Genomic DNA, 24,344 nt, shown 5'->3' with positions numbered 1-24,344 from the left:
TGTAAAGGAGGAAGGGCTTTTGTACATTAAAATTGATTCATTGTATTTGACATAGTTATTCCAGTCCAGCAGGTTGTGTTTTTTTAATGTTAATGTGATGGCGGGCTTTCAGTCTAATATTTTTAGAGCCTGTTTGTTTAGAGTTTTGATGGGTTTTAGAGTTGCTATATTGGCTAATGCCTAGCTAGTTAAGCAGAATGATAAGTGTCAAACTGCATCAAAATACAGTTTTAGCAGACTCAACGGTTAACTTATTTCTAAAATATCTGAAATTGGATGAGTTACATTTAATTTTGCAAAGAGTTTTCTTATATTTACAGGTTTATTTGATGAACTTCAGCTAGAAAATTGACACTTTTCAAGAAGAGGGTCACTTTTTTAAATGATTTTTGTTTGGTTGTGTGCTCTGAATGTATGCACATTCTTTGTCCTATTCTGCATATGTTTCCATTTTTGCTTTTGTCCAGGACTTGCCAGGATGAGCCCAATATCAACACGTTACCGTTAGCTACTGTAATGTTAATTGTCTGTAATTTAGGCAAAAAGCTAAAAAAAAAAATATGATGAAAAAGTTGAAACTAAAAATGGAAGAAAACAGTTTATTCAAGAAATGAGGAGATCTCAGTGATTTCTTATAGATCTCATAAAGCCATTAACTTGTTAAACCATTGAGTGGAAAAAAAACACATCAGATGATCTTTTACAATAGTCAGTTTCATAAAAGAGTCTCAGCTGAATACAGTGTTTAAGGGTTTCTAGATAATAGATTTTTAAACACTACAAAGCAGAAATTGACTGAAATGTCAAAACTGATCTGAGTTGTAATGTTTTATGGTTCTTTTATTTAAAAAAAGAAATCATATTTTTTTTCATCACAAAAAGCTGCTCTGGTTTCTGTTTATATTGACAGCCTCATCTTTCTTTAAACTCTGGGATCCATCACCAGGACATATACCTTTGAAGCCAGGCGTTTCACAGGCTCCTCTCGACGCCGCTGCACCTCGGGGGTTCCTGGGCAGTTGCTGGTCCTCAGTGTGTTTGCTGCACTGGAAGGGGGCGTGGCCTGAGCCGGCTGGCTGAGGAGAAGCTCTGTGCTTTGGGCTGCAGTACATGAAACACAGATAAATCCACATACACAATGTTAATGTGTCTACATAAACCACAATTAACATGCCTGTAAATGTACTGTCACATTTTGGAGATTAAATTATTCATATTGCATGTCTACACTTTAAAGAGTTACCTTTCGGGGACGCGCTCGGACTATTGGAAGCAATCTGGCGCATGCGTCCTCCGTGGCAGCTCAGTGCAACGAGCCGGGAAATAACGGCTGTCTTGCCATGACCCACACTGCCCAAAATGACAGCGCCCTGGTTGCCGTTCGATTCAGTGGCCTTTAGGACGTCTTCCAGCTGCTGAAAGAGCCAATCTCGGCCGACGAACACAGAGTCAGTGGTGATGCTGGGCACCTCGAACAGCAAAGGCTTGAGCATGATGTCCGCCGGTTTGTAGGGAGAAAAGCGGGCTGAAGACGAAAAAAAACCCAACAATATTGGCTTATTTTTGCAAAAGCTGACTTAAATTTTCCAAACTCAGTGTAGTTAAATTAGTTAAAGAATTGTGCCACAGATAATTGGATTAAGAATAACTGCTTTGAAGTACACATTTATAGTATTTAATACACAAAAAAACAGTTTTATCCCAGTCATATCTAGATTTGTTCTTAAGTTAATTATCTAATGTGTTGTATTTCTTAAAATTAAAAATAGAAAATTCACAGCTTTCAAGCTACAATTTCATCCAATAATAGATGTTAGGAGCAGGAAGTTACACATAAATTTAAGAAAACAAAAAAATAAATAAATAAATACAATCAAAGCAAAAAAGTATAGTAAAATCGTTTTTGTGAACTGCATCGACCACAAAAAGGATTACGGTGTCTTTAAAATGAACAATAAATTCCAGCACAGTCACCTTTGGAGTCGTGAGGTGGGCGTCCTCCTGTGTTGTGCCAGGGCAGACGGATGGATGTCCTCAGGGGAGTGTTGCGCTGTTCATCCAGATAGCTCAAGTCTTCTAACTTTGTGGAACTGGTTGCTGTAAACATAAAAAAGAAGGAAATGAAGCAGACTTCCCTAAACTTTTTTGGGGAAGTTTCCTTATTAAAAAAATAAGAATATAAAAATCAGAAAAACATGACAGAATCGGACAGTGCTTTAAAATGTTACTGCCGTATATGAAATGATAAATGAAGGAGAAACAAACCAGTGTGCTCTGACATTTCTGGTTTGCTAAAGGCAGTGCACGTGTGTGTGCATGTGTTTGTGAGCACTAGTATACTGCAGCAGAGAGAATAGCATCCAAAGTCAAAGCCTCATGTTCTTTGTTTTTCTTTGATTTCATCTGACAGCTACACACTGGATAGCAGTGGGTCAAGGTCACATTTATTTATCAGGCACAACAAAGCTGACCAAAGGAAGTCATAAAAACATACAAATAAAACAAGAATGCTAAAAAAACCCCACCAAATTAAGCAAGAATAAATGACCAACAAAGTAGTTACTCAAATAAAAGCAACATTTTGGGTAATGTGTTCACAAACAGACATATTTCTGTATAAATTAAAGCTTTTACAGTCATAAGAGCAACTCTAAAGGCTGTTTTAACTCTAAGACAACATTCTTACTAGTGTGTGCAGAAAATGCATGGAATATGAAGCTAGCAAACCTTGAAGAGCTCTAAATAAATCAATGAAATCTTATAAAACGATTCAGAAACCAAATGCGAGGCTGTGAAAAGAATCCAAGATCAGAGTGTCATGCGGGGTAAAAAGAAGAGGTGCTGCAAGCTGCAGCAAAGTCTGATGTGCACTGCAGAAGTTAAATGAAGAGCGGATAAAACACAGTGGGGTATTGGCTTTTGCTTACAGTTAGAGAACATTAGATCAGACATCTGCTCTAATTTGCTTTCCCAGCTTTTTCTCAAACAGGGAAAAACTCATCCAGATGTAAATAAGTCAGCACAAACACGGCCAAGACTTTCCAAACCAAATAACTCGAGTTTATATTTAATTATTCCAAAAAAAACTACCTTATTTTCGGTTTTGATCTAGTAGTGATGTTACTTCACCTGCTAAATTGATGCCAGCTAATTTGAACAAATGAACAAAGTCAGAAACTGACCTATGATGCATCATATTAAAGACTACAGATGAGTCTAAAAGAACTGAAAAAACAGCGGCCTCGGACTGCACAGCTCTGACCTCAGCAGGACAGTGACTGTTTTCTGTCTCCATAAACTCCCTAATTCACTGCACAGACAGGAAACACTGCCTTTATCTTTGAGGAAATCCAAGTCCAATGGAACAAGTTAGAAAAAAAATAATTGCTGATTCCCGTTTTACTGCAGAGACTTTTAATAATTTCAGATTTCTTGGGTACAAATCCATAACCATTGTACTGCTGCAAACGTTTGTCAATAAGTATTTCATTCTTATAACAATATTTTTTTTAAAAGAGCATTTTGCAGAGATGAAGATGGGAATTCTGAGAAATTTTCCATCCAAAAGATGTCTACTTTGCACAGATCTTCACTTAGAAAGTACTGATGATCGATCAAACACTTTAATTAGTTTTCTTTAAAGAGATTTTCATTTTACAAAGCTCCATCTGTGTTTGTTTTGAAGCAATATTTATATAAAACATTTTTGAATTATATAAATTGGTTTTGGAAAGACAACTGAAATTTTGTCCCACCTAAAAATATGAGAGATGTGTTTAATATTCATCATCGGTGTACCTCAACTATGAGAGACAAAATGAGAAAAAAATCCAGAAAATTGCATTGTTGGATTTTTAAAGAATATATTTGTAAATTATGGTTGAAAATACGTATTTATCAACAAAACTTAAACACAATTCTTTGTTATATACTTTTTGTTGGCAATGACAGCAGTTAAACATTTTCTCTAAGTCTTCACAAATTGTTGCTGGTATTTTGGTCCATTCCTCCAAGCAGATCTTCTCTAGAGCAGTGATGTTTTGAGGCTGTTGCTGGGCAACACGGACTTTCAACTCACTCAAAAAGATTTTCTATGGTGTTAAGATCTGGAGACTAGCTAGTCCACTCCAGGACCTTGAAATACTTCCTAAGAAGCCCCTCCTTCATTACCCAAGCAGTGTGTTTGGGATCGTTGTCATGCTGAAAGACTTTTCATCCTCAATACTGATGGAAGGAGGTTTTCACTCTAAATTTGTTGATACATGAACGCAATTCATTCATTCCTTTACACGGATCAGTCATCCTGGTCCCTTTGCTGAAAAACAGGCCATAAGCATGATGTTTCCACCCTCATGCTTTACAGAAGACGCTCTTCGGATGCAACTCAACAGTCTTTCTCCTCCAAACAGTAGAGTTCTTACCAAAAATTTCTATAATGGTTTCATCTGACCATAGGACATTCTCCCAATCCTCTTCTGGATCAACCAAATGCTCTCGAGCAAACTTTACATGAGCCTGCTCATGTTCCGGCTTTAGGAGCGAGACACCTCTGGAACTGAAGGATTTGAGTCTCTGGTGGTGTAGTGTGTTACTGATGTTAACTTTTGTTACTTTGGTCCAGCTCTCTGCAGGTCATTCACTAGGTCCCCCGTGTGGTTCTGGGATTTTTGCTCATCATTCTTGAGATCATTTCGACCCCACAGGGTGAGATCTCGCATGGGGCCCCAGGTGGAGGGAGATTATCAGTGGTCTTGTATGTCTTCCATTTCCTAATATTTTCTCCCACAGTTGACTTCTTCCCACCAAGCTGTTTATCTATTGTAGATTCAGTCTTCCCAGCCTGATGCAGGGCAACAACTTTGTTTCTGGTGTCCTTAGACAGCTCTTTGGTCTTAGTGGAGTAAGTGGTATGACTGTTTGAGGTTGCAGACAGGTGTCTTTAATATAGATAATGAGTTCAAACAGGTTCCATTAATACAGGTAACGAGTAGAAGACAGGATTCTCTTAGAGAAGTTACAGATCTGTGAGAGCAAGTAATCTTTCTTGTTTATAGGTGGCCAAATACTGATTTTCCACCATAATTTACATATAAATTCTTTAAAAATTAGACAATGTGATTTTCTAGATTATTGTTTTTTATTTTGTCTCTCATAGTTGAGATATATCTATGATTACAATTACAGGCCTCTCTCATCTTTTTACGTGGGAGAACTCGCATTATTGGTGGCTTACTACCGGTAAATACTTTTTTGTCTCACAGTACATTGAGTTTCACTTTTTGGCAGTAGGCAGAATTCATAAAAGCAACAGGTAAAAAACAAAATCCGGATTTCTGAAATGAACTAAGTCTGTTGAGTAACTTTTACGACTCCGATGAAGGCCTTTGTGTAGCAGCAGTACTTTCTCGTGTTAGAATCAGACCTTCTACAGACCGTCACCAACACCCAAATTCCCTCTTTGGTGTCACTTAGTTGCTAACTTGCCCTCTGGAATGTCACACTAATTAAAACCTGTCGACTGGAGCTGCGACAGAAAATAAAAGAAGGCCTTTATTGCAGTGACCTGCACTCTGAGCAGCTCTATTGGACATATTTCAGCACATTTAGCACAAACAGCAAACACATAATTACTCAGTTTTGCTTCACTAAAACTTAAAGAAGCCAAAACGACTTAAATGTAACAGCACCAACTGAAGGGATAGTGGTAATTATCAAATATTTCCACTACTGTATTGCACCAAATGGAAATACTCAGACAGGCACACAATTAGCCAAACAGGGACTAAATCCCTCCAGCTAAAGCTTTGGAAAGTGCTCCCACTGGATGAGTTCACCAGGGTATCAGAGAAATTCCCCCGCCCCAGTGTTCCCAAGCAGACACCCTGGCAGCAGAGGACTCAGCCTCACTTGCCAAATAAATGCTTTCCAAAAGAGCATCAACCCCCTTCTTCACCCCTCCGCTGCACACATGTGTACATCATTTCTGTCCACGTGCTGCACAAATTTGCATGCGAACACACGGCACAATGTTGGGTAGCAGCAGAGAATTAAACTGGAGAGAATTGCAAGACATAAAAATGATAAGCAAAAGATTCAGTCTCTGGAGGTTGATAGCGGTTTGTAATCAGAAACTAGTGCGGCATTTATCAAGGATCCCGACTCGTACCGAGTGTGGAAAGAAAGGAGGGAGAGAAAGATGTAATCTTATGAGCACAAGACAGAATGGGATGTGCCAACTTTGGAAGATGTAGGCATGAGACAGACAAATTCAACAATGCAATAAATAGACACTAAAAATGTCCTCTTATTTAGGAGTTTTAAACATTTTTATGTAAAGTAAATACATCAAATTTGAAGCACAACGATCCATTTGAATAGCTTAAAAAATGTATTCCCAGTGGTCTTTATTTTCAAGCATAAAAAATCCAGCGTGTTTTCCATTTCTCCTTTTTGCCAAGTCATGCAGGGTTTTTTTTAGGATTCTTTCAAGGAGCAAAACTCCAAAGCACTTCTTTCTCACTGTAATCATCTCCTTTTTTCCCCTTAGTCTGAAACCACAGCCGTTCTCGCACACCTCAACTGATAAAACTCCCAGTTTTGAGCTCTGTGCTTTGAAGCTTTACAAACGTGGTGAGTTGTATTCTGATGATTTTTTTTTTCTTTTACTTCAGGCGGGCCTTCCTTTGAAACCGTCTGTTCACCCGCCTGCTGCATGCAGAAGAGAGAATTGGACTTAAGGTCCTTTGGTCTACTTGCAGCAACGCTCAACTTTGGAGATGCATTTCTTTTCCTTCATTGTCCTGTCCTAACATCATCCTATCCTATTTCTAAAGGCAAGGTTAACCGTGAAAGCAGTTTAATTTGGTGAGCGAAGCATTGCTAACTCCTAAAATAACAAAAACGGTACAGTTAAAACAAAGAAAGCGTGAAGATAAGTGTTATGTGCCGATACAGTGATGATAGGACAATACAATCACACAATCAACTAAACTGTCTTTTCATTAAATAATGAGTAAACAAACCAGTTGATAAACAGCAGAGGAAAAATTAAAATTAAAGTCAATTAAATGTTAATTTGCTCATCATATTTTCATTTAGAAAGTGCCTCGGCTTTAAGATGCAGTGTTGCGGCACTGAGCTGTCTGGCTTTGTTCCTGTAGTGTGATTGTGTGAGTGTGTGTGCATGTGAGTGTGTATGTATGCATTCCAACTGCATGAAGCTCAGGAAAGTTCTGCAAGCTGCCTGAACTTCTGCAACTGAGGCTTCCCTCACACCAGCCAACGAAAGCAGACCCACTACAGCCATCAAATGATCGATTTTTAAACGCATTTCCAACAGTCTTTTAATTATAATTATGCTGTTTTTAGAAAAAAAAAAAAAAATCATTTTCTAGGACATAGTCTCTGCAGACTGGTAGGAGTTTATCAAAAATTAACTTGAGTTGTGGGCTGGACTCTTGGCACGGAATAATCCCGCCCCCATTTCCCATTATTTCTTTGGTTACATGCTCTCTTGCTAGCTTACAGCCCCTCACAACTCCAAGCTAACATAACAATGCTTTCTAAGGGCTTTTTTTAGTTCAATTAAATTTAAGACCTTTTAAGACTTTTAAAGAGCCACAGATACCCTGTTAACTCAGTTTATTTAACTTTACCGCTCATTTAACACCTGAGCTGCAATATACTTTTGTCTTTATGTTACCCATTTCCTCTTCCTCTGGACTGGGGGTGTAACACAGGTTGACTTCAAAGCCCCCAAAGACCACCTTTGTGCTGCAAAAGCTGATAAATATTGCCCTCCACATGGAACTTGTTAATGTGAAGAGATCAGTTATTTCAGACGGCTAAAACAAAAACTCACAACTTCTCCCACAGAAGGAGAAAAGACACACAAGAAGAGAAGAAACTCTACACTACACCGCACAAAGTGACTTTGGCACAACAAGATGGAAGAGGAGGCTGGATGAAAGAAGGTCAATGGCTGGTGAGCGCCAAAGCTACCATCCAGAACTAATGGCATATCTAGGATTACATTTGCAATTCCCGTCTAGTAAATCCATCAGGACGCAGGAACTACCAAGCATGGGTGGAAAAATGAGGAACAATCAAGCCAAGATCACAAGATGTCCTGCTAAACTGAAAATGAAGAAACAAGAATAATAGAGGGTCTGACGAGCTCCACAAAAAACAGATACAGTCGATAAAATGATTACAAACTAAAAATCTTTGTCCAAGTAAAACAGCTTTAAAAATTGAAACGCTCTCCATCCCAAAAGATCTTTAGTGGAGATCATAAACTGGAACTGAAACCCATATGAAAAATGAGGGGTGGGTAGATTAGGTGTACTTTACATTCTAGGGGTCCTGATTACATTTTTATTAAGTTTCTTCAAGATAAATCTTAGTGCAAATGCAGGTATTTTGTCATAGAGTAGAAAAACATCTGTAAAGATAAATCTTTGACAATGACTTTTAGCAGTTTTTTTTAAATCAAATTCTCTTCATTTATTTGGTCATGTTAAAGTTTGTTGACGTTCGCATCTGATACATTACTTTTTATACATTTGTAGTTTTTAGGGGTGTAAGGAAAAAAATCAATTCAACGATATATCGTTATATTTAATTTGGCGATACTTATAAATAATGAAGTATCATCATAAATCATATGATGATATTTAATTATTTATGAGTGTCCCTCAGTGTCTAACTTTTATTTTCCACCTAAACCCCGACCACTAGTTGGCAGCATAATACACTGCGCCTCTTTGAGCAGCTCACCGCAACCAAATCGATAATAAGATCTCGCAAGAACCAGCTAGTGCTAGTCAGCCTTGTGGTTTTTGTTGTTATGAGACATGTACTACTTAGTTTTTACTCAGGATGGGTACCAAACCCAAACTCTGTGCACGGAGCTTCAGCTTAAAAAAATTGTTCTTGTATATTCTTGGGATATATCGTGATACAAATAGTATCGTGATACATCCCAAGTATATCCTCACATATACTAGGGTATCGTATATATCCCCATATGATACGCATCGTGTACATACCATATCACAATGCGTATTGCGATATGTATCACATCGTCAAACTCTTTATAATACGCACCCCTAGTAGTTTTCAGTTATTTAAGGCGTTTTTTTGACCAAGTAGTGCAAGTTTCTGTCCTTAGTTTCCTGCATCGTGGCCCTTCATAGATCACCAAACTTCCAAAAAATTCTGTTGTTCCTATTTCTATTATCTCCCTAAAATTCTTACTGTCATAAACTCTTTACTAGTTCACGATTCAATTCAATTATATAATTTAAATTAATTTGATAGAATTTTTTTGAGTTGTCTTTCTTTTTTTAATTTTGTTTTTAAAAACACAGATAGTGATATAAAGTAAATAGATAATATAATTTTAAATTCTTACAATAAAAAACAACTTAAATACATTTTACTAGAATAAAAAAAAAAATGTAAACTAAAAATAAAATAACTGTCAATTGGATTTGGGGAATTGATATTGATTTTCTTAGAAAAGATCAATCTTACATCCATGTATTGATTCTTAAACTTTCTGTCAGAGTAGAAATCCATGGTTTCAGGTGGTCTTGGCCTGGACGTCTCAGTTTGAATCGGCATTTGGATCCTTCACATCCTAGAAAAGCAGCAGGTCCCTTTTATACCATTGTGTAACAGAAACACCTAAGAGCCCCGTGGCTGCTGCACTATTTGAGCTGCTGCCAAAATTCGCATCTCGCGCAGCTGCTGTGGATGCGCTAATCTGCTAAAGTGAGAGCTGGAATTAAAATATTACACACTAAATACACACTGTGTACATGCCAGAAATCTGGTGTAAAAACCAGGATTTGGTTGCTTTGCTCTCCAAATTGAAATGCTTATTTGCAGGAGGAGTAAGACAGCACTGTTTCCACTCCACAATTTTGCAAAATAATTTCCGTGGCATGTAACCAGCTTCACTTAACTCACTTCCTCTGTTTCTTTTATGCAAAAAACACATAAATAATTGATAAGTAATGTTTCAAGAAAAAAAAATTAAGTATACTAGATTAACAGCCCATCCTTATCTGTGATGCATTAATATGCAATATCATCATTTTGTATTTTCTGCAGCTTCGGCCAATTTCTGACAGTATCATTTATAATCAATTTAACTGAGAATAAACAAGAGCTGGAAATAATATGATTTGTTAAAATGATTCAATTCAGAATGTGCTAATATTCTTGATTTTGGGAAAATAACAAACATGTGCTGGAATATTTTAACTAGCTGCAGAAAAAGACTGTCCCCTCCACTAAATGGTTCTTACTAGTACAGCTTAAACAAACTGCACTAAAGAAATTGGTGCCTCCAGTGTTTTAAATATGACAAAGCAAAACGTTTTAAACTACAGTAATAAATATGCTTTAATAAGAGAGTGGCTTTGCCTTGGATTCAAGTCATAACTCACTGCAGAAAATCTGTGCCAGACAAAAAAAAAACATTAAGATATTTACACAACACATTTTTTCCTCTAAAAGCGATTACTGAATTCTCTAGAGTGGACTGCTGGCAGTCCAACTTGGACAAATTGCCCTTCGAATGGCAGCGAATAATTAACTGTACAATCTTCTTTTAAGATTTTGCATTTAACAGATTCTGCTGTAACCATGCAGCCAGGAGAAGCTCCAAACTCAGGGTTGGCACACCAATCTCTGGATCTCCGTTTGCTCCTGCTGTGACGCTGAAAGATCAAACCAAACTCTCTGAAATAAGACATTTCAAAAAGGTTCTGTGACCTTTCCAGAGTGTGGGAAGATAAGAATGGCTTAATGGCTTATCTAGTTTCTTTTTTGTTTTCATTAGTCAATACTTGTCCCTGAAGGGACACACTGGAGATAGACCCCGCCCCACAGAAACATGCATGATGTTAAAACACCAGTTAACGCTGTTTTTTCTGCTTTTTAAAAAACAAATTTAGTATAAGTTACATTTACACCGCCATTAATTATGAATATCTGTTACAGCAATGACAGACATGAGCTGTGATTACTGAACGACCTCGCAAATGTGTTAAAAACAAAGATAATCTTCATGTTGAATAGACGTGGGTTTGGGTGCAAACGACATCATTTTTTGTAACAAAGCGCTGGTGTGATTCAGATATTCCCTTTTATAAAAACATACCCATTAAAACATCATTTGGAGGACAATCAAACCGTCTGTGCTTCCAATCACTCACTGTGCTGCTGGAGACAAAAACAGAGCAGAGCGATTGTTCAACTCCATCCCTCAGCCCCTCTAAACCACTAAGAGCTCCTCCAAAAAGTTCCAACTAAAACTGTACAATACAAACTTTAACGGAAAATACTGACAATTGTTTGAATCAATCTAAAAAAAATGTTGCTCAGTTTTAAAGAAATAAAAACTGGCATCCAAAATTGTCTGCTTACAATAAATAATAATAATAATAAAAAAAAAAATCAACCAGATTTTTAAAAATATGCTTTATCTTTGGGGATTCTGCTGTAGAAATAAAGTATTCTAACTGGTTTAAGGTGGCAGCTTTTATCCATCCATCCACTAACCAATTCCTAGATGCATCCGTCCACTAACCCATTCCTACATGCATCCAGTTAATGGTGCTGGAGCCTATCCAAGCTACAGTTGGTCTAAGGTGGGGTACACCCTGAAAAAGTTACCAGTCTGTCACGGGGGGTAGTCCGATTCCTGGTTCTTCAAGTCACATGTTAAAATTTCCTAAGTCGAGACACTAAACTCTTTGCTCACTCAAGGCTCACTCTTTGCTTATAGAATATCAGCTTGTTTTGCTAACAAAACATGTTTTTTTCATTAGTTTTTTACTAATGTAAAGTGTTGCATATTGGTGCAAAGTTGACATGAAAAGCCACTTTTCAGAATTAGCTTATTTTTCTTGATTGCATAAATGGTTGATGAGTTACAGTGTGTCAAAGAGCGTCTTTTATTTAGGTGTCACTGGTTCCTTTAGCTGGTTATGTGAATGTAGGCAGATGAGAAGTGACCAAATTTACCATTTACTGCATTCGATTTGATTGTAACCTGAAAACTATTCTAGTAAGCAATAAAACAGCATATTTCCTCAACAGGAAGTTTATTGCAGCCATAAAGGCAGAAAAATATGTTCACATATGTTTAATGGACCAAAATCTGTCATATCAGCCAATCTTGACTTTCAGCGAATAAATAGCTGCAACACTTAATTACTAACCACCGGTACTTCAATGATGCCTACAGGACCTAGAAATAGTAAACAATGATTCTCATTAGTCTTTCAAATGATGGAAACATAAAGCTTTCCTTAGAGGGGATCTGCCTTTAGCACTGTCTGCTCTGACAGGTGGTATGTGACAACATTTGTGCCATTTGACACTGCCATAAAAAAAATGTCTTCCCCACTGAGGCCCAGAGACACCCCAACAACAAGTCATGTGTGTGTAGTCACAGACGCTGCAAATGACTCGTCTCTGCGTTACACAGACACGGCTTTGACATGCATAGCTGACATTCTCGAGGAGCAGCAACAAGACTGAATAACAAAGACTCCATTTACCTCATTTCAACTTGTAATATTCCTCCAGCAACAATGTATGAATTTAAATGAAGCCCCAACAAGTCAGCTAGATTTACTTTATTCTTCTAAAGCTCAGGCAGGCAGTGCAATACAAGACCAGTGCCCTGTTTGCATCATTCAGATATGATGAATCATTATTGTTATTTAACATCTTTTAAAAGTCTGGCTCAATAAACATTTGAGAATAAGTGATATTGAAACCAATTATTTGTTTGATAAATCAAGAATCATTTTTATACTTCTATAAAATATTTTGCCAAGTCAGGATATTAGAACTTAAGAGCCTCTGTTCCCAGTTTTACCCAAATTCATCAAGTTAAAATAAAGTCTAATAAATTATATTTACGTTTTTTAAATACAAAACCTTAGACAAAATCCAAACAACGCTACACTTACTAAAGTAAAACCAATAGGACACCAGTAAGAATATCATATCCTTTACACACAGATGAATAATTATATTCAACTGCATGACCTTTAGCATACTACAACTTTGATCACATATTTATCTCTTTTTTCTTATCAAACTAAGACCCTTGGCTGGAAAACAACAAATACTGTGTTTTGTAAATGCCAAAAAAAAACACACATCGAAAAGAAAAATAGATAAAACTTACTCAAGGTTTTTCATGCATAAGGACAGCTCACTCTAGAAATACAGATTAAATCATTCTTCAACAATATTTAGTGAAGAAAAAATGTCTAAAATGGAAAGAATTCCATCTGCAGTTCAATCCACTTTACACAAATCCAATCAAATTCAAGCACTTTCAAGGACAGAAAGGCTCCTGCATGAACCTTCACACCAGTGTGAACTTAGAATCACTCTATGCATTCATGGTAACATTTATCAGTGTTCAGATAAAAGGAGAGTTTTGATTCTGGAGCATCCCAAGGCCAGTCCTATCCTCTGTAAGAGCAGAGATGTCTGGAACTCTCCCTTAAACAGATCCTTCAAAAGTGTCGTTTGCTCAGAGCTTTTTCAGATGTCAAAGGGATTTCAGCCACACTTTAAAGAAAGTTCAATTCATCCGAAAGAAACTATTTCCATGGTAGCAATTTTAGCTTACGGGCAATGGCCAAGCGTTGGTCACAGTCGAGCCTCAAACGCCACTATAAAGCCAGCTCAATGGAATGCACTCAATCCCATCATAACAGCAGGAGGGTAAACAAACAAAAGACGGAAGCGCAATTAGCATACAACGGCTTCGCTTCGGGGTAATGAATGTATAATTACCAATCCAACTGCACATTAGAGGCCATTCTCAACCTGTAGGTGCACACATCTTAGCCACACTGATACCAAAGTGCACGACTGGGGTATGTCAGCACTAAATTTGGATCAGTCTTCCAGTTTTGGGCTTTGTGCCACCGCCTGAAATTTGAAACGAAAATCACTCACAACAGCATTCTGACCAAAGGTTTTTTCTGAAAATGTTATTTTCAGAACATTTGATCGTGTCATTGATCAAAATGTATCATGAAACATCCAGTTTTGATCAGTTTACTTATATAAAGAGCAAATATCACCAGATTTCTGGCAAATCCAAAGAGGAAAACACATTTTTTACAGGTTCACATTGCAGTCACCTCTATTTATCATTTCATTTTCACATCCATTCATCAGCTGCTATTAGATACTAATTCCCCATGAAGAAGCTCCAACCATGTTAAAAAAAAACCTCTCAGCGTGTCCTCTCCCGGGTTTTGTTGCACAGCATAAAAATGTAAGGTGTGAATTGTGAGGGTCCCTGGAGGGCAGCGCAGCATAACTATGACATCAGCCCATAAACTCGGAGCACACAAACATGCACACACACATGCACACATGCTCTGCCAAGTCCTTCTGGGTCTGCTAGCTTTATGAGCCAGAGTGTCTGGACTGTTATGTTTTATCACATGTTAAAATTAAATAAATAAATGGAATATATTATGAAAGAGATGAGAATACATTTAGTTTTTAGTGTTGTCTCAGTCTTACGGGTTTGTTGACTTTGACTTGAGTCGGTGTTGGCAGCTGCTTTAACCTGAGTCCACTTATGTTTTATGCATCTTTCTGAAGTCCCAGCCCAGCTGAAATTGAACCCCACTGGAGGAATTCTCTGACCACGCGGTGTGAAGTGGCGGTGTCACTGCACTGCTAAACAGCCATCTACCTTTTACGAAACCCACAACCTTTTTTAAACTAATGCTTTTGTCCTTTTTTTCCTGGCTGCCATGGAACCCGTGAGACCTGCCCTTCATGGCGATATTGTTCTCATTCCAGGTGTAAATTAAACCGAGGAGGTGTGGAAGGCCTAGAAATGCAGTAAAATCACCAGCGTGGGCGTGTATACTCAACTGCTGATTTGTTATCTTATTAGATATTGTCCAACAACTGTCCCTGACTTTGCAAATCACGGAGTCCACAGTAGATCAGCAAGTAACAGCTCGCAAAGACGCATTCAAAACAAGGTCAACGGTAACAGGAGCAAAACGAAGGGGAGCAAAGTGAGGGGGACTAGGGAATAGAAATGTGGAGAAAAAGGGGGTATTAACAACTGTGACAGCTGTGTGGGTATGGGGAGGTTCAAGGGCAGGAATGCACAGCAGATCAGCCAGACTTGTGCTTGGGTTCAACATGGTAGCCACACTCAACAACAGCTGCCTAAGCCCACACTCCTGCTTAGACAACCTCCAAAATAAAAAAGAACAACCAAACTGTATTTCCAAAATATCTGCAGAGCGGCAGCAACAAGCGAACCCTAAACAGACCTCCCCGTGAGACGTGCTCAGCAAAAAGAAGTGAAGGTTCTTACCCGCCACAGAGTTTGGTCGTGGCATCATGAGGGACGACGTCGTCTGCGGTAGGTACGGACCGGATCCCTCAGGTGTGTGACTCTGAGCCTGCGTTGGTCCTGTTAATCCTGTCGACATCTTCTGCAGCTGGTGGTCCGCGCCCGCAGCGCTGCTGGAGTCCTCCTCCACCACGGGGGAGCATGTATCCGCCCGCACACACTGCGCCAGGCCATGGCGCCCGTTTCCCCTCAGGCTGCCGTCTTTACTCCATTCAAGGCTGGAGCCGCTGCGGTCATCGTTCTCTGAAGAGCTGGTGATGGTGGCTGAAAGATTGAAAAAAGACGATGATTAAAAGTCGGATAACTAATGGTGCAATGTGTGTGAAAGAAGCGAGACGAATAGATTTGCTTTTGCCTGATCTGAATGTTGATCTGTTTGAGTCTTTTACAAGATTCCGATCTGTAATCAAGCTTTGAAACAATTACATACTCTTATCAACACTCCTCAGAAGTCCATCTTAAATTTGAAGCAAAACTCAATAAAAATAGGAAGCTTGTGTCAGTTTTGTAGCCTTTTTATTTAATGACGAACTTTTTAAAAAATTCATCAAATAAGAAAACCAGAGAAAGTAGTTAAAAGTTGGACCCTCAAACTCCTTCCAGTGCCAACAGAACCATCATCACTGCTGCAGAAGCTGAGTGGAGCGCTGAATCCACACACAATGACAGGCAGCTGGTTACTGAAACATTAGCGCAGTGTGAGGACTGGAACTGACCCACCAGCTGGCAGAGCCTGCATAAAACACCCTGCTAATGTGGATTTCATCATGCAAAAGCACATTGCATCATTATTAATCTAACAACCAGATCCAGGGAGCAAATCCTCTGCCGTTCTGGGCAAATGTGAGCTCGTTTGTAAAAGCAGCAGCAGCTCTGACTTACTAGCAGACTGGTAAGAAATGTTGTTTAAGAGGTTAAAAGTATCTTTTTTTGTTGACATGCATACACTAACAAACAAAACCCTTTTAATTTAAGACAAATAAGACACCCCCTAAACTTTGGATGGAGTTTAAAGTCCTCCTTAAGGCTGGTCGTGCAGCTCTTCAGTAAATGTTAAGACAATGCAATAAAAAAAGGAACTTTTAAGGCGGTCCAGGGCCAAATTAATGTGCTTATCAAAGCACAGTCAGGGTGAAACTTGAGACAGAGGGGAGCATTAATCACAGGCAGGAGTCTGACTTGTGCACCGCGGCTTTGTACTTTTCCGTCCTGGCCCACTTTATCAAGGCTGAGGATGAAATGCTGCGGACTGGGGCTTCTTAATATTACTCACTCACTGCCAAACCGCCAAGCAGAAGTAATGGCCTTGTACAATCGGCTATCTTAAATCTAATTAAACTCCATGCTTTTTAGATTAAATATACTTGGGAGATTTGGCGTCAAACATGGCTGTGTCCTCTTGAACTTGCTGGATTGACGAGGAAAAGCTGGTATTCAAACAGGTTATTAGACGTGACCACTTCTTCCCTTTCAATCACATGCTTTTATTCTGATGGTTATGAGGGCATCTGTGCAAACATTCATTTAGTCTCTGCCCATATTGCACCTTCAAATTTGTGATTTATGCATGTTGAAGGACACTCCAATCATCTTTTAAATTAATTTTAAAAGTATTCCCAGTGGTCTTTTAATAATGGTTTAGCCAAAATCAAATAAATTTGTGTCGTTTTATCAGATGTAGTTTCTGCAGAGCAGCAGAAGTTCATTAGAAATGTGTCTTTGAGTTGTGGGCTGATTCACAACAATTTGGATAAAGAAATACTCAAAAATGCAATTTAATGCTTAATTTTCTTTGTATATGTCCTCCATAATTTGAACATGTTAAAAACCCAATTTTCATTGGAGTGGGTCTTTAGAGTGTATTCGTGCATCATCAGAAACCCAAAGATAACAGGTTGACTGAGCTTTAAAGTATCTTAAGACTCCAGCACATATACATAGATAACAGCAGTAAGTTTTATGAAACCTCAGAGTTGCATTTCATAAATATGCACATCCTTTAACAAAAGAATCAAATGAAAGAACAATTTCAAAACATTTTTTTTTCACAGTTTGTGATCATCCGGTTGGGAAATTGAATGACAGAGGAACTTCACAAAATTCTCTAAAACAATTAATTTTGATTTGGATCAATGCCCCTGCAGCTGGAAGATACAATAACACAGCTTTCATAAAATATTCACAAGCTGGTGATGATATTACTTTAAGGGAGCAGAATGACTGACTCATTGTAATCAGTTATCTAACCACAGAAATATTAGAAATTCAAACTGCCATATGTCAGGTAGGGGTTTGCACTATGTTAGTTTATGTTGTAAAATGTGAATGCTTATACTTCCATATCCTCTTTAGCTTCGGGGAATTCTATAAAGCTTTACCACCCAAGAGTTTTTCTTCGTGAGAAGCAGAGAAATGACTTCAGCTTTCTGTCTTTTGGGTTTGAGGTTTAGGTTACAGATTAGAGGAGACAAATGGAGTCATTAGAAATGTGTCGCTCCTCCCCGACAGTTCCAGCGACAGATACTTGATTAGTTCATGTTACACATTTCCCGGAGCTTATTCGGTTTCTATATGGACCCAAAAGTACAGCAGGAGGGAAACTGAATAAAGTTTCAAAGCTGTTTTGAATCTTTCATTTAAAAAAATCAGTCCATACTTCATTAAAAAACTTTAACTCAGTTGTGAAAAGAATAACTGAGTTTGCATTTTGTGCAAAGGCTAAAACAAAACAAAATGAAAAAGGATCTTAAAGCCTGTAAGACTTAAAATTTCCCAGTGAAAACAGAGGAAAAACAGAGTGAAAGCGGCAGGAAAGCATGTCCAATCAGAAATGCTCAACACAGGTTTTCCCAACAGTAGTACAACCCCCATGGGAGTAGTTTTATGGTAGAATCTTTCCCCAGTTACCTCCTGGGTCATGAAACCTTAGGAACAAGGAGAGCATTCTTCATGAAACTAGTTCCTAAAAGAGTTATTTCACTTAAAATTCACATTTTAGATACATCTTTAGGTTTAAATACCTGTTACTGTCTAAGTAAGTGCTGATCCTTAATTCCTATCCCATTTTAACAAAAGAAAAAAAAACATTTGAGCAGTCACTGGAGGCTTTGCAAGTGGAAACAGCAGATGAATTAATCCATCCGTCGCCTATGCCATCTTCCTGTCTGCTTCTACAAATTCCCAAATGCCTTCTGGGGCAATTACCAAAGAGAGAAGGCAAAACATCAAATTGCAGGAAATGTCATACCAGCACTCCATTCAAACATACCGACTGATATACAATGAAGTCAGGTAAGTTATTCAAACATTAAACTATTTTTAAAAAGAACTAAATATATATTTTTTATTGTGATTTTGGTTCGATTTCGCTGTTATGTGATATTTTCAAAACATGTTTGCAGCTCCTGATTACAGATATTAAAACTTTTTTTAAATTGTTTTCTGAAGATATGACATTACCTCAAAGCAATCTAATCTTGAATGTTACATTTGTACTAATTATAAACCAAATCACCATTTAAAAAAAAATCAAAGCTCAAAATCTTTGAGATTTGGATTTATCATAATTCAAATCACAAAAAACAGCAACATCCAAGCACAAAAAAGTTCAATTTGGACTCATTATAAACCAAATCAACCCTTAAAAAAAACCAAACTAAACAAATAACCCCATAGAAGCTCAAAATCTTCAACTTGGACTAATCAAAAACTAAGTCTCCACTAAATAATAATAAAAATAAGGCATCCAAGCTCAAAAAAATTCAATTTGGATTCATCATAAACCAAATCACCACTGAAAACAACAATGAAAATTAAGAAGACAACTAAGTAAACAAAAAGAAAAGTTTAAGTTTAAAGGTTCAGGGCTAATCATCTCATCTCAGTTCATTTAAATAAAAAAACTTGACAGCAACTAATCAAATGTGACTCGTGTATGTTGTAGTTGTCCAATGGAATGGTCCCCAACCACCGGGCCGCATGCTGGTACCAGCACCAGGCGGAGGTAATATTTAATAATACCGTCTTCTGTCTTTTGAGTCTCAACAATCTTTTATTTTGGAAAATAACCAGATCCTCTCAGCTACATCTTCAAGCACTTGAGCTGCAAATTTAGTCAAGGAGGCAAAGTGAGCCTCTTTTATTCTGAAAAATCGTTTGGTTTTGAAGACGACAGGATTCGCTCCGTTTTATTATCAGTCACTTGATCGGTAAAAGTAGTCCGGCGGCGTGCAACACGAGAAAAGTTGTAAGTGGAATGTTTCATTGTGAATGGATACAGGATTAGTGCAGGGATGGAAAACAGATGGAAAAAAAACAAAAACAAAATGCTATCAGAAGTCCTATTTAAAATATGGATATAATAAAGGTAAAAATCCTCAGGGGTTGACCAGGTCGCAGCCACAAAAAGGTTAGAGGATGGCGCTCCAATGTAACAGAAATCTGCTGACTCTCTTTAGGAAAATAGAGCTGTGACACAAATTCTAAACCAGTTGGATTCTCCAATTTTTTTAGATAATCTGAAACAGATTCAAGGTTTGACGGATTATTCCACAGTATCTGGTGTGTTATGTGACTTTAAAATTCAGCTTTACTGCTCTCTAAAAGTAAACCAAACAAGGTGATTCTCTGACCTATGATTCCGCTGTCTTTGCTCTCCAGTGTGGAGCTGGGGCTGGTGATGGTTCCACAGGGGCTGGAGCGGCTCAGCGGCGGGCGACTGGTTGTGCTGTTGAGGGTGGAGCAGGGACTGTCGGTGCTGGGAGACGCCGTGCTGCTCGTCAGTGTTGAGCAGGGGCTGATGCCCTGGCAGGTCAGGGAGGACTGAGGAGAGATCAGTGGAAATGTTAAGGAATTTTAAAAATTAGGAAAAAAAATATTTTCCAGTATATGAAATAATGAGCTTCACGAACAGCATTTTTTGATCGAAATCATGTGAAAGCAGTTGAAGACATTCCTTCTCAAATAAGCAAAAGTTTCATGTGTGAGCATGACACACAAACTGAAGGGCCAATGTACTGTAAACGTGACAAAGCTTTAAGATTACACACTCATGGCCATCTGTTTGAAGGAACCCAAAATAAGCCTAAAGAAAAGTTCACAAGGGAATTCTGCTGGGACACAATAGACATCTTTTAAAGGGCATCAGGCCTGTCCGATTAGCATACAACGGTTGGAGCTTTGTTCGAGTTAACTGACAACCGAAGAAATCTACGTTAAAGCTTGTTTGTCCTGTTTCTTCACTTTCCTGCAGAACTATACACTTTAGCTCAAGGTTATCATTCAGCGTTTGTAGGAAGAAACAAACCACATCACAGTGCAGACCAAATACATTACAGTCTCCTAGCAACTCCTCATTCATCTTACGTCATTTAAGCTAAGGTTAGCAACTTCGACATACTTGAAAATCAAACTTGAGAGTGCTGCAATATATAAATAAAATATAGTTTAAAAAACTGTAAAAGTACTGAATCAATTCAATCCCAAAGCTCTAAAAAAGTTCACCAGCTTCATCCATCAAAAGTCTGTTTTTATTGGAATTTTGCTCTTCCAGGCAGCACTTGACTCAAGGTTGAAACAGGGCAGTGTCACAAACAAACCACCCCATTACACGCCTCATCAAGCCATCCTTTTCCTGTTTTCCTGCTTTAGTTCATCAAGACGATAAACTCAGATCCAGATAAAAGCTCGAGTTTCATTAAGCTGTGTTTCGAAATGTTTGAGCTGCAAAAACTTTTTATGTAAATTTAGAAATATTAACATCATCGTGCAGAAAACCTGTGACAGAAGGACTGAAATATGTGTTTATGGAAACACCATCACTATTTGGATTTTAATGTTGAGCAGTAATATTCCATGTTTGACTATTAACATTATGTTGGTATATTTGCTGCAGTGAAAAAGCAGATTACATTCAGGCAAGTGATTAACTTCTCATTTGAGAATCACAAGCTGTTGCTGTTTTAAAGTCTGTGTGTTTATACAGCAGCTTACTGAAAGATTACAAACAGCATAATAAGACAGCTGCCAAATGCTTGTAGAATGACAAATTGATGATAATTTGACTGTGTAACCTTCTCTGTCTTCACTCTCTACTTGTGGTTTCATACAATGGCCTTAAAGACCCACTCCAATTAATATTGTGTTTTTAGTGTTTTTTAACATGTTCTTGTAGCATTTTTCTCATGATGGAGGACATGTATTTAAGAATTTAAGATTAAAACTGCATTTATGTGTTTTTTTTTTTTTAATCAATTCCTGTTGGATCAGGTGAAAACCCACAGCTTGAAAAAGCTCAGGTTTGTAATGCAGCAACTACGAAAGTCTCCCTTCTCTGCTACTCCAGTTGTAGACAAATAGACCCATTAACGTCTTCATTTTCCTCGTCTGAGCTGCCTCTGTAGCTCTGATATTGCTCGCTGTTTTTTTGCTATGCTAATGTTAGCTTGAACTTGTGAGGTGCTATATGCAAATGAGAGAGAGTGTAAACAAAGGGTTGATGGGGAAATTACGGAGGCTAACTTCCAGGTCAGGAGCCCCGCCCACAACCCAGATGAGCATTTCAGATGAACTCCTGTCGCCCTGCAGAAAATATGTCTTAAAAACTATACAAGCTTTTTGATTTTGGCTTAAAAATAAGCAGAAGTGTGACGTGCATTTAAGAACACACTAAACGCAGGTTCTTAGCACATTGTGTTCACACTGGTCAAGCAGAGGGGGCTTCTTTTTTTTTGACTCTTCACTAGCGCATGTCTGCCACCTACAGTTGAAAGAGGCTTGGTGAAAATGTCAAACCGGTGCTAATCTAGCAAATCTTGCTCCAGTTTTTTTTTTTTTCAAAGCTCTAATCTCAACACTTGGTGTTATATAATTCCAACCGGACACAAACCGCAATAATTATTCTTTCCTCCATGATCAATTTCCAAATGATTGGCACTAATGGGAATTAAAAGCACCATCCATTCGTCGACACCAAATCTGAGTCCCTGATTGGTCAAAGTTCAGCTGTGTACTCAGGTCGTCATTGTAAATAAGAACTTGTTTTCAATCGACCTACCTGTAAAAATAAAGGTTCACCAACCTGGTTTACAACATGTGTTCAGTGGTCGCCGTTTGTTAAGCAGAGCCCAAAAACGGTTGTAGAAACTCATAAATATGCATGAACATATTTGATCGAAGACGTGTATTTACATGTGTTTGCATTGACTTTTCAATGAAAGTGGTGTGCGTTACTTATTCAATGCAAAACTAAAACAATGCCACAATAATAATGATATGAAGTAAGTCTTAACATGAGGTGATGGTAAACTTTGATAACAAGAATTAAAAAAAAAAAGAAAAAGAAAATTGCTAGTTTTCCATGATTTCATGACCCTAACCCATGACTTTTGTTACTGCTGTTAGGTTTACTTGTCTGTGCAAAACATGCCTAAGTATTGAATGGGTGAAGAGAGGCGTGCTTGGCTCAGCTCCCCACTCCCAGCTTAATTAGTCGAGCCAAACAAACTGAGGCTCAGACCTAACATAACTATTTCTGGACCTGGTCTCAAATACTCCTGCTACATTCTCAGGAGTCCCTGGAACAGCACTCAAGTTACTGGGAGACTAACACGTGACAGTGTGGAGCTTCCATGGACATAAAACCACATGGAGTCAATCTTAAGTATGCAGCTAAGAACATGTTTAAGTTATCAAATGAAAAAAACTAAAACAACTGACAGAAAGGATGATGTCCGAAAGATAAAAAGAATCCAACAAATGCCTGAAAAGAATCTGTCACAGTGATGACTAGCCTCTCCTCTGATCAGCTCTCCTCTGTCTCTCTGTTTGATGCAGCACCGGCAGCAGCCGCTGCCTGTGAAGGAAAAAGAGTTGGTGGAGAGGAAGATGAAATACCTTCTTTTCATTCTTGTCGTCCATAGGTATGTGTGCCGTACCCGGGATCCCTTCTCCAAGTAAAAATCCCAATCTTGTCATCAGTTCCTGAGTGGCAGGAGAGGAGGAGCTTGGCTGTTGCTCCGCTTGTAGGTCTGGAGATGAGAGAGGGAGAGGCAGAGAAGAGAAAAATGCTCAGTGGAAAGCAGGGAGGATTCTCCCTCTTTGGTGCTTGGCCCAGACGGGGCCATGCTGCCTGCTCTGGTCTCCTTTGAAATGCTACGCTGCGCTCTCCGGCAGCTGCTGATGTGCTGCAGACCCGTAGAGGGCGAGGAATGAAGATGAGAGAGAGAGAGAAAGGGGCTGGGGCTTCAGTGCGTGTGTGTCTGTGTGTGTGTTAGACGATGCTCTAAAAGTGTAAATACATGTGACTGTCTGGCATTGTTAAGGAAACAGAGCCAGTGTGTTTTTGTGTCTCCTGAAACATGCCTGGAGTGCCAGTTTCATCAGCTTTCTGCTTGTTTACAGCTCTCCCTCATAAAGCTTCTGAATATAAATGTGTGGACACAGACAGCCCAAGCTTAAACTAACTACGGTCAAAAACCACTTTGGACTACAGTTTCAGAGCTGCAGAGTAACACCACAGAAAGAAAATCTGCTCTGGCAAACTCCTCAAAATGGAAATATTTTTCAGTCAATAAAAAAACTGAAAAGTTTGTGGTAAAATCAGGATCATCTTAAAGTGCATGAAAAACAGAAAAAAATTGAAATAAGTTTTGAACTCAAAAGTAAAAGTACACATTGTAAACTAGGGAAATATTTAGCTTTAAAATAAAAGTCATTTTGAAAAAATAAGTTTATTAAACTCAAACAAAATGTCATTAAAAAAAAATGTATATTTGAAAAAATATATTTTTAACGTTAAAAAGAAAACTGATAAAAGTTTTAACTATAAAGTACCCTGTAACCTTAAAGGAAATTCTTTAAATTTAAAAATAAACATAAAAGTATCTTACATTTTTTTACTTTTTTAAAA

The 24,344-nt window shown here is 38.2% G+C and overlaps 1 protein-coding gene across 3 annotated transcripts in view; it reads right to left on the bottom strand.

Annotated features, from left to right (window-relative positions):
• The window catches only part of tanc1b (tetratricopeptide repeat, ankyrin repeat and coiled-coil containing 1b), a 109,209-nt gene that overhangs the window by 28,355 nt on the left and 56,510 nt on the right, over positions 1 to 24,344 (bottom strand). For all 3 annotated transcript variants that reach the window (XM_024286421.2, XM_024286423.2, XM_036209548.1), the window contains 6 exons: positions 23,330 to 23,463; positions 20,068 to 20,257; positions 15,398 to 15,700; positions 1,975 to 2,097; positions 1,244 to 1,525; positions 956 to 1,101 (listed from right to left, as the gene is read on the bottom strand). In XM_024286421.2, the coding sequence (XP_024142189.1) occupies positions 956 to 1,101; positions 1,244 to 1,525; positions 1,975 to 2,097; positions 15,398 to 15,700; positions 20,068 to 20,257; positions 23,330 to 23,463 (1,178 nt within the window). The remainder of the gene's footprint in view (positions 1 to 955; positions 1,102 to 1,243; positions 1,526 to 1,974; positions 2,098 to 15,397; positions 15,701 to 20,067; positions 20,258 to 23,329; positions 23,464 to 24,344) is intronic.

This window comes from Oryzias melastigma, linkage group LG21 (genome assembly GCF_002922805.2).
Source record: "Oryzias melastigma strain HK-1 linkage group LG21, ASM292280v2, whole genome shotgun sequence".
NCBI lineage: Eukaryota > Metazoa > Chordata > Actinopteri > Beloniformes > Adrianichthyidae > Oryzias > Oryzias melastigma.
This window is presented reverse-complemented; position numbering and strand designations above follow the sequence as displayed.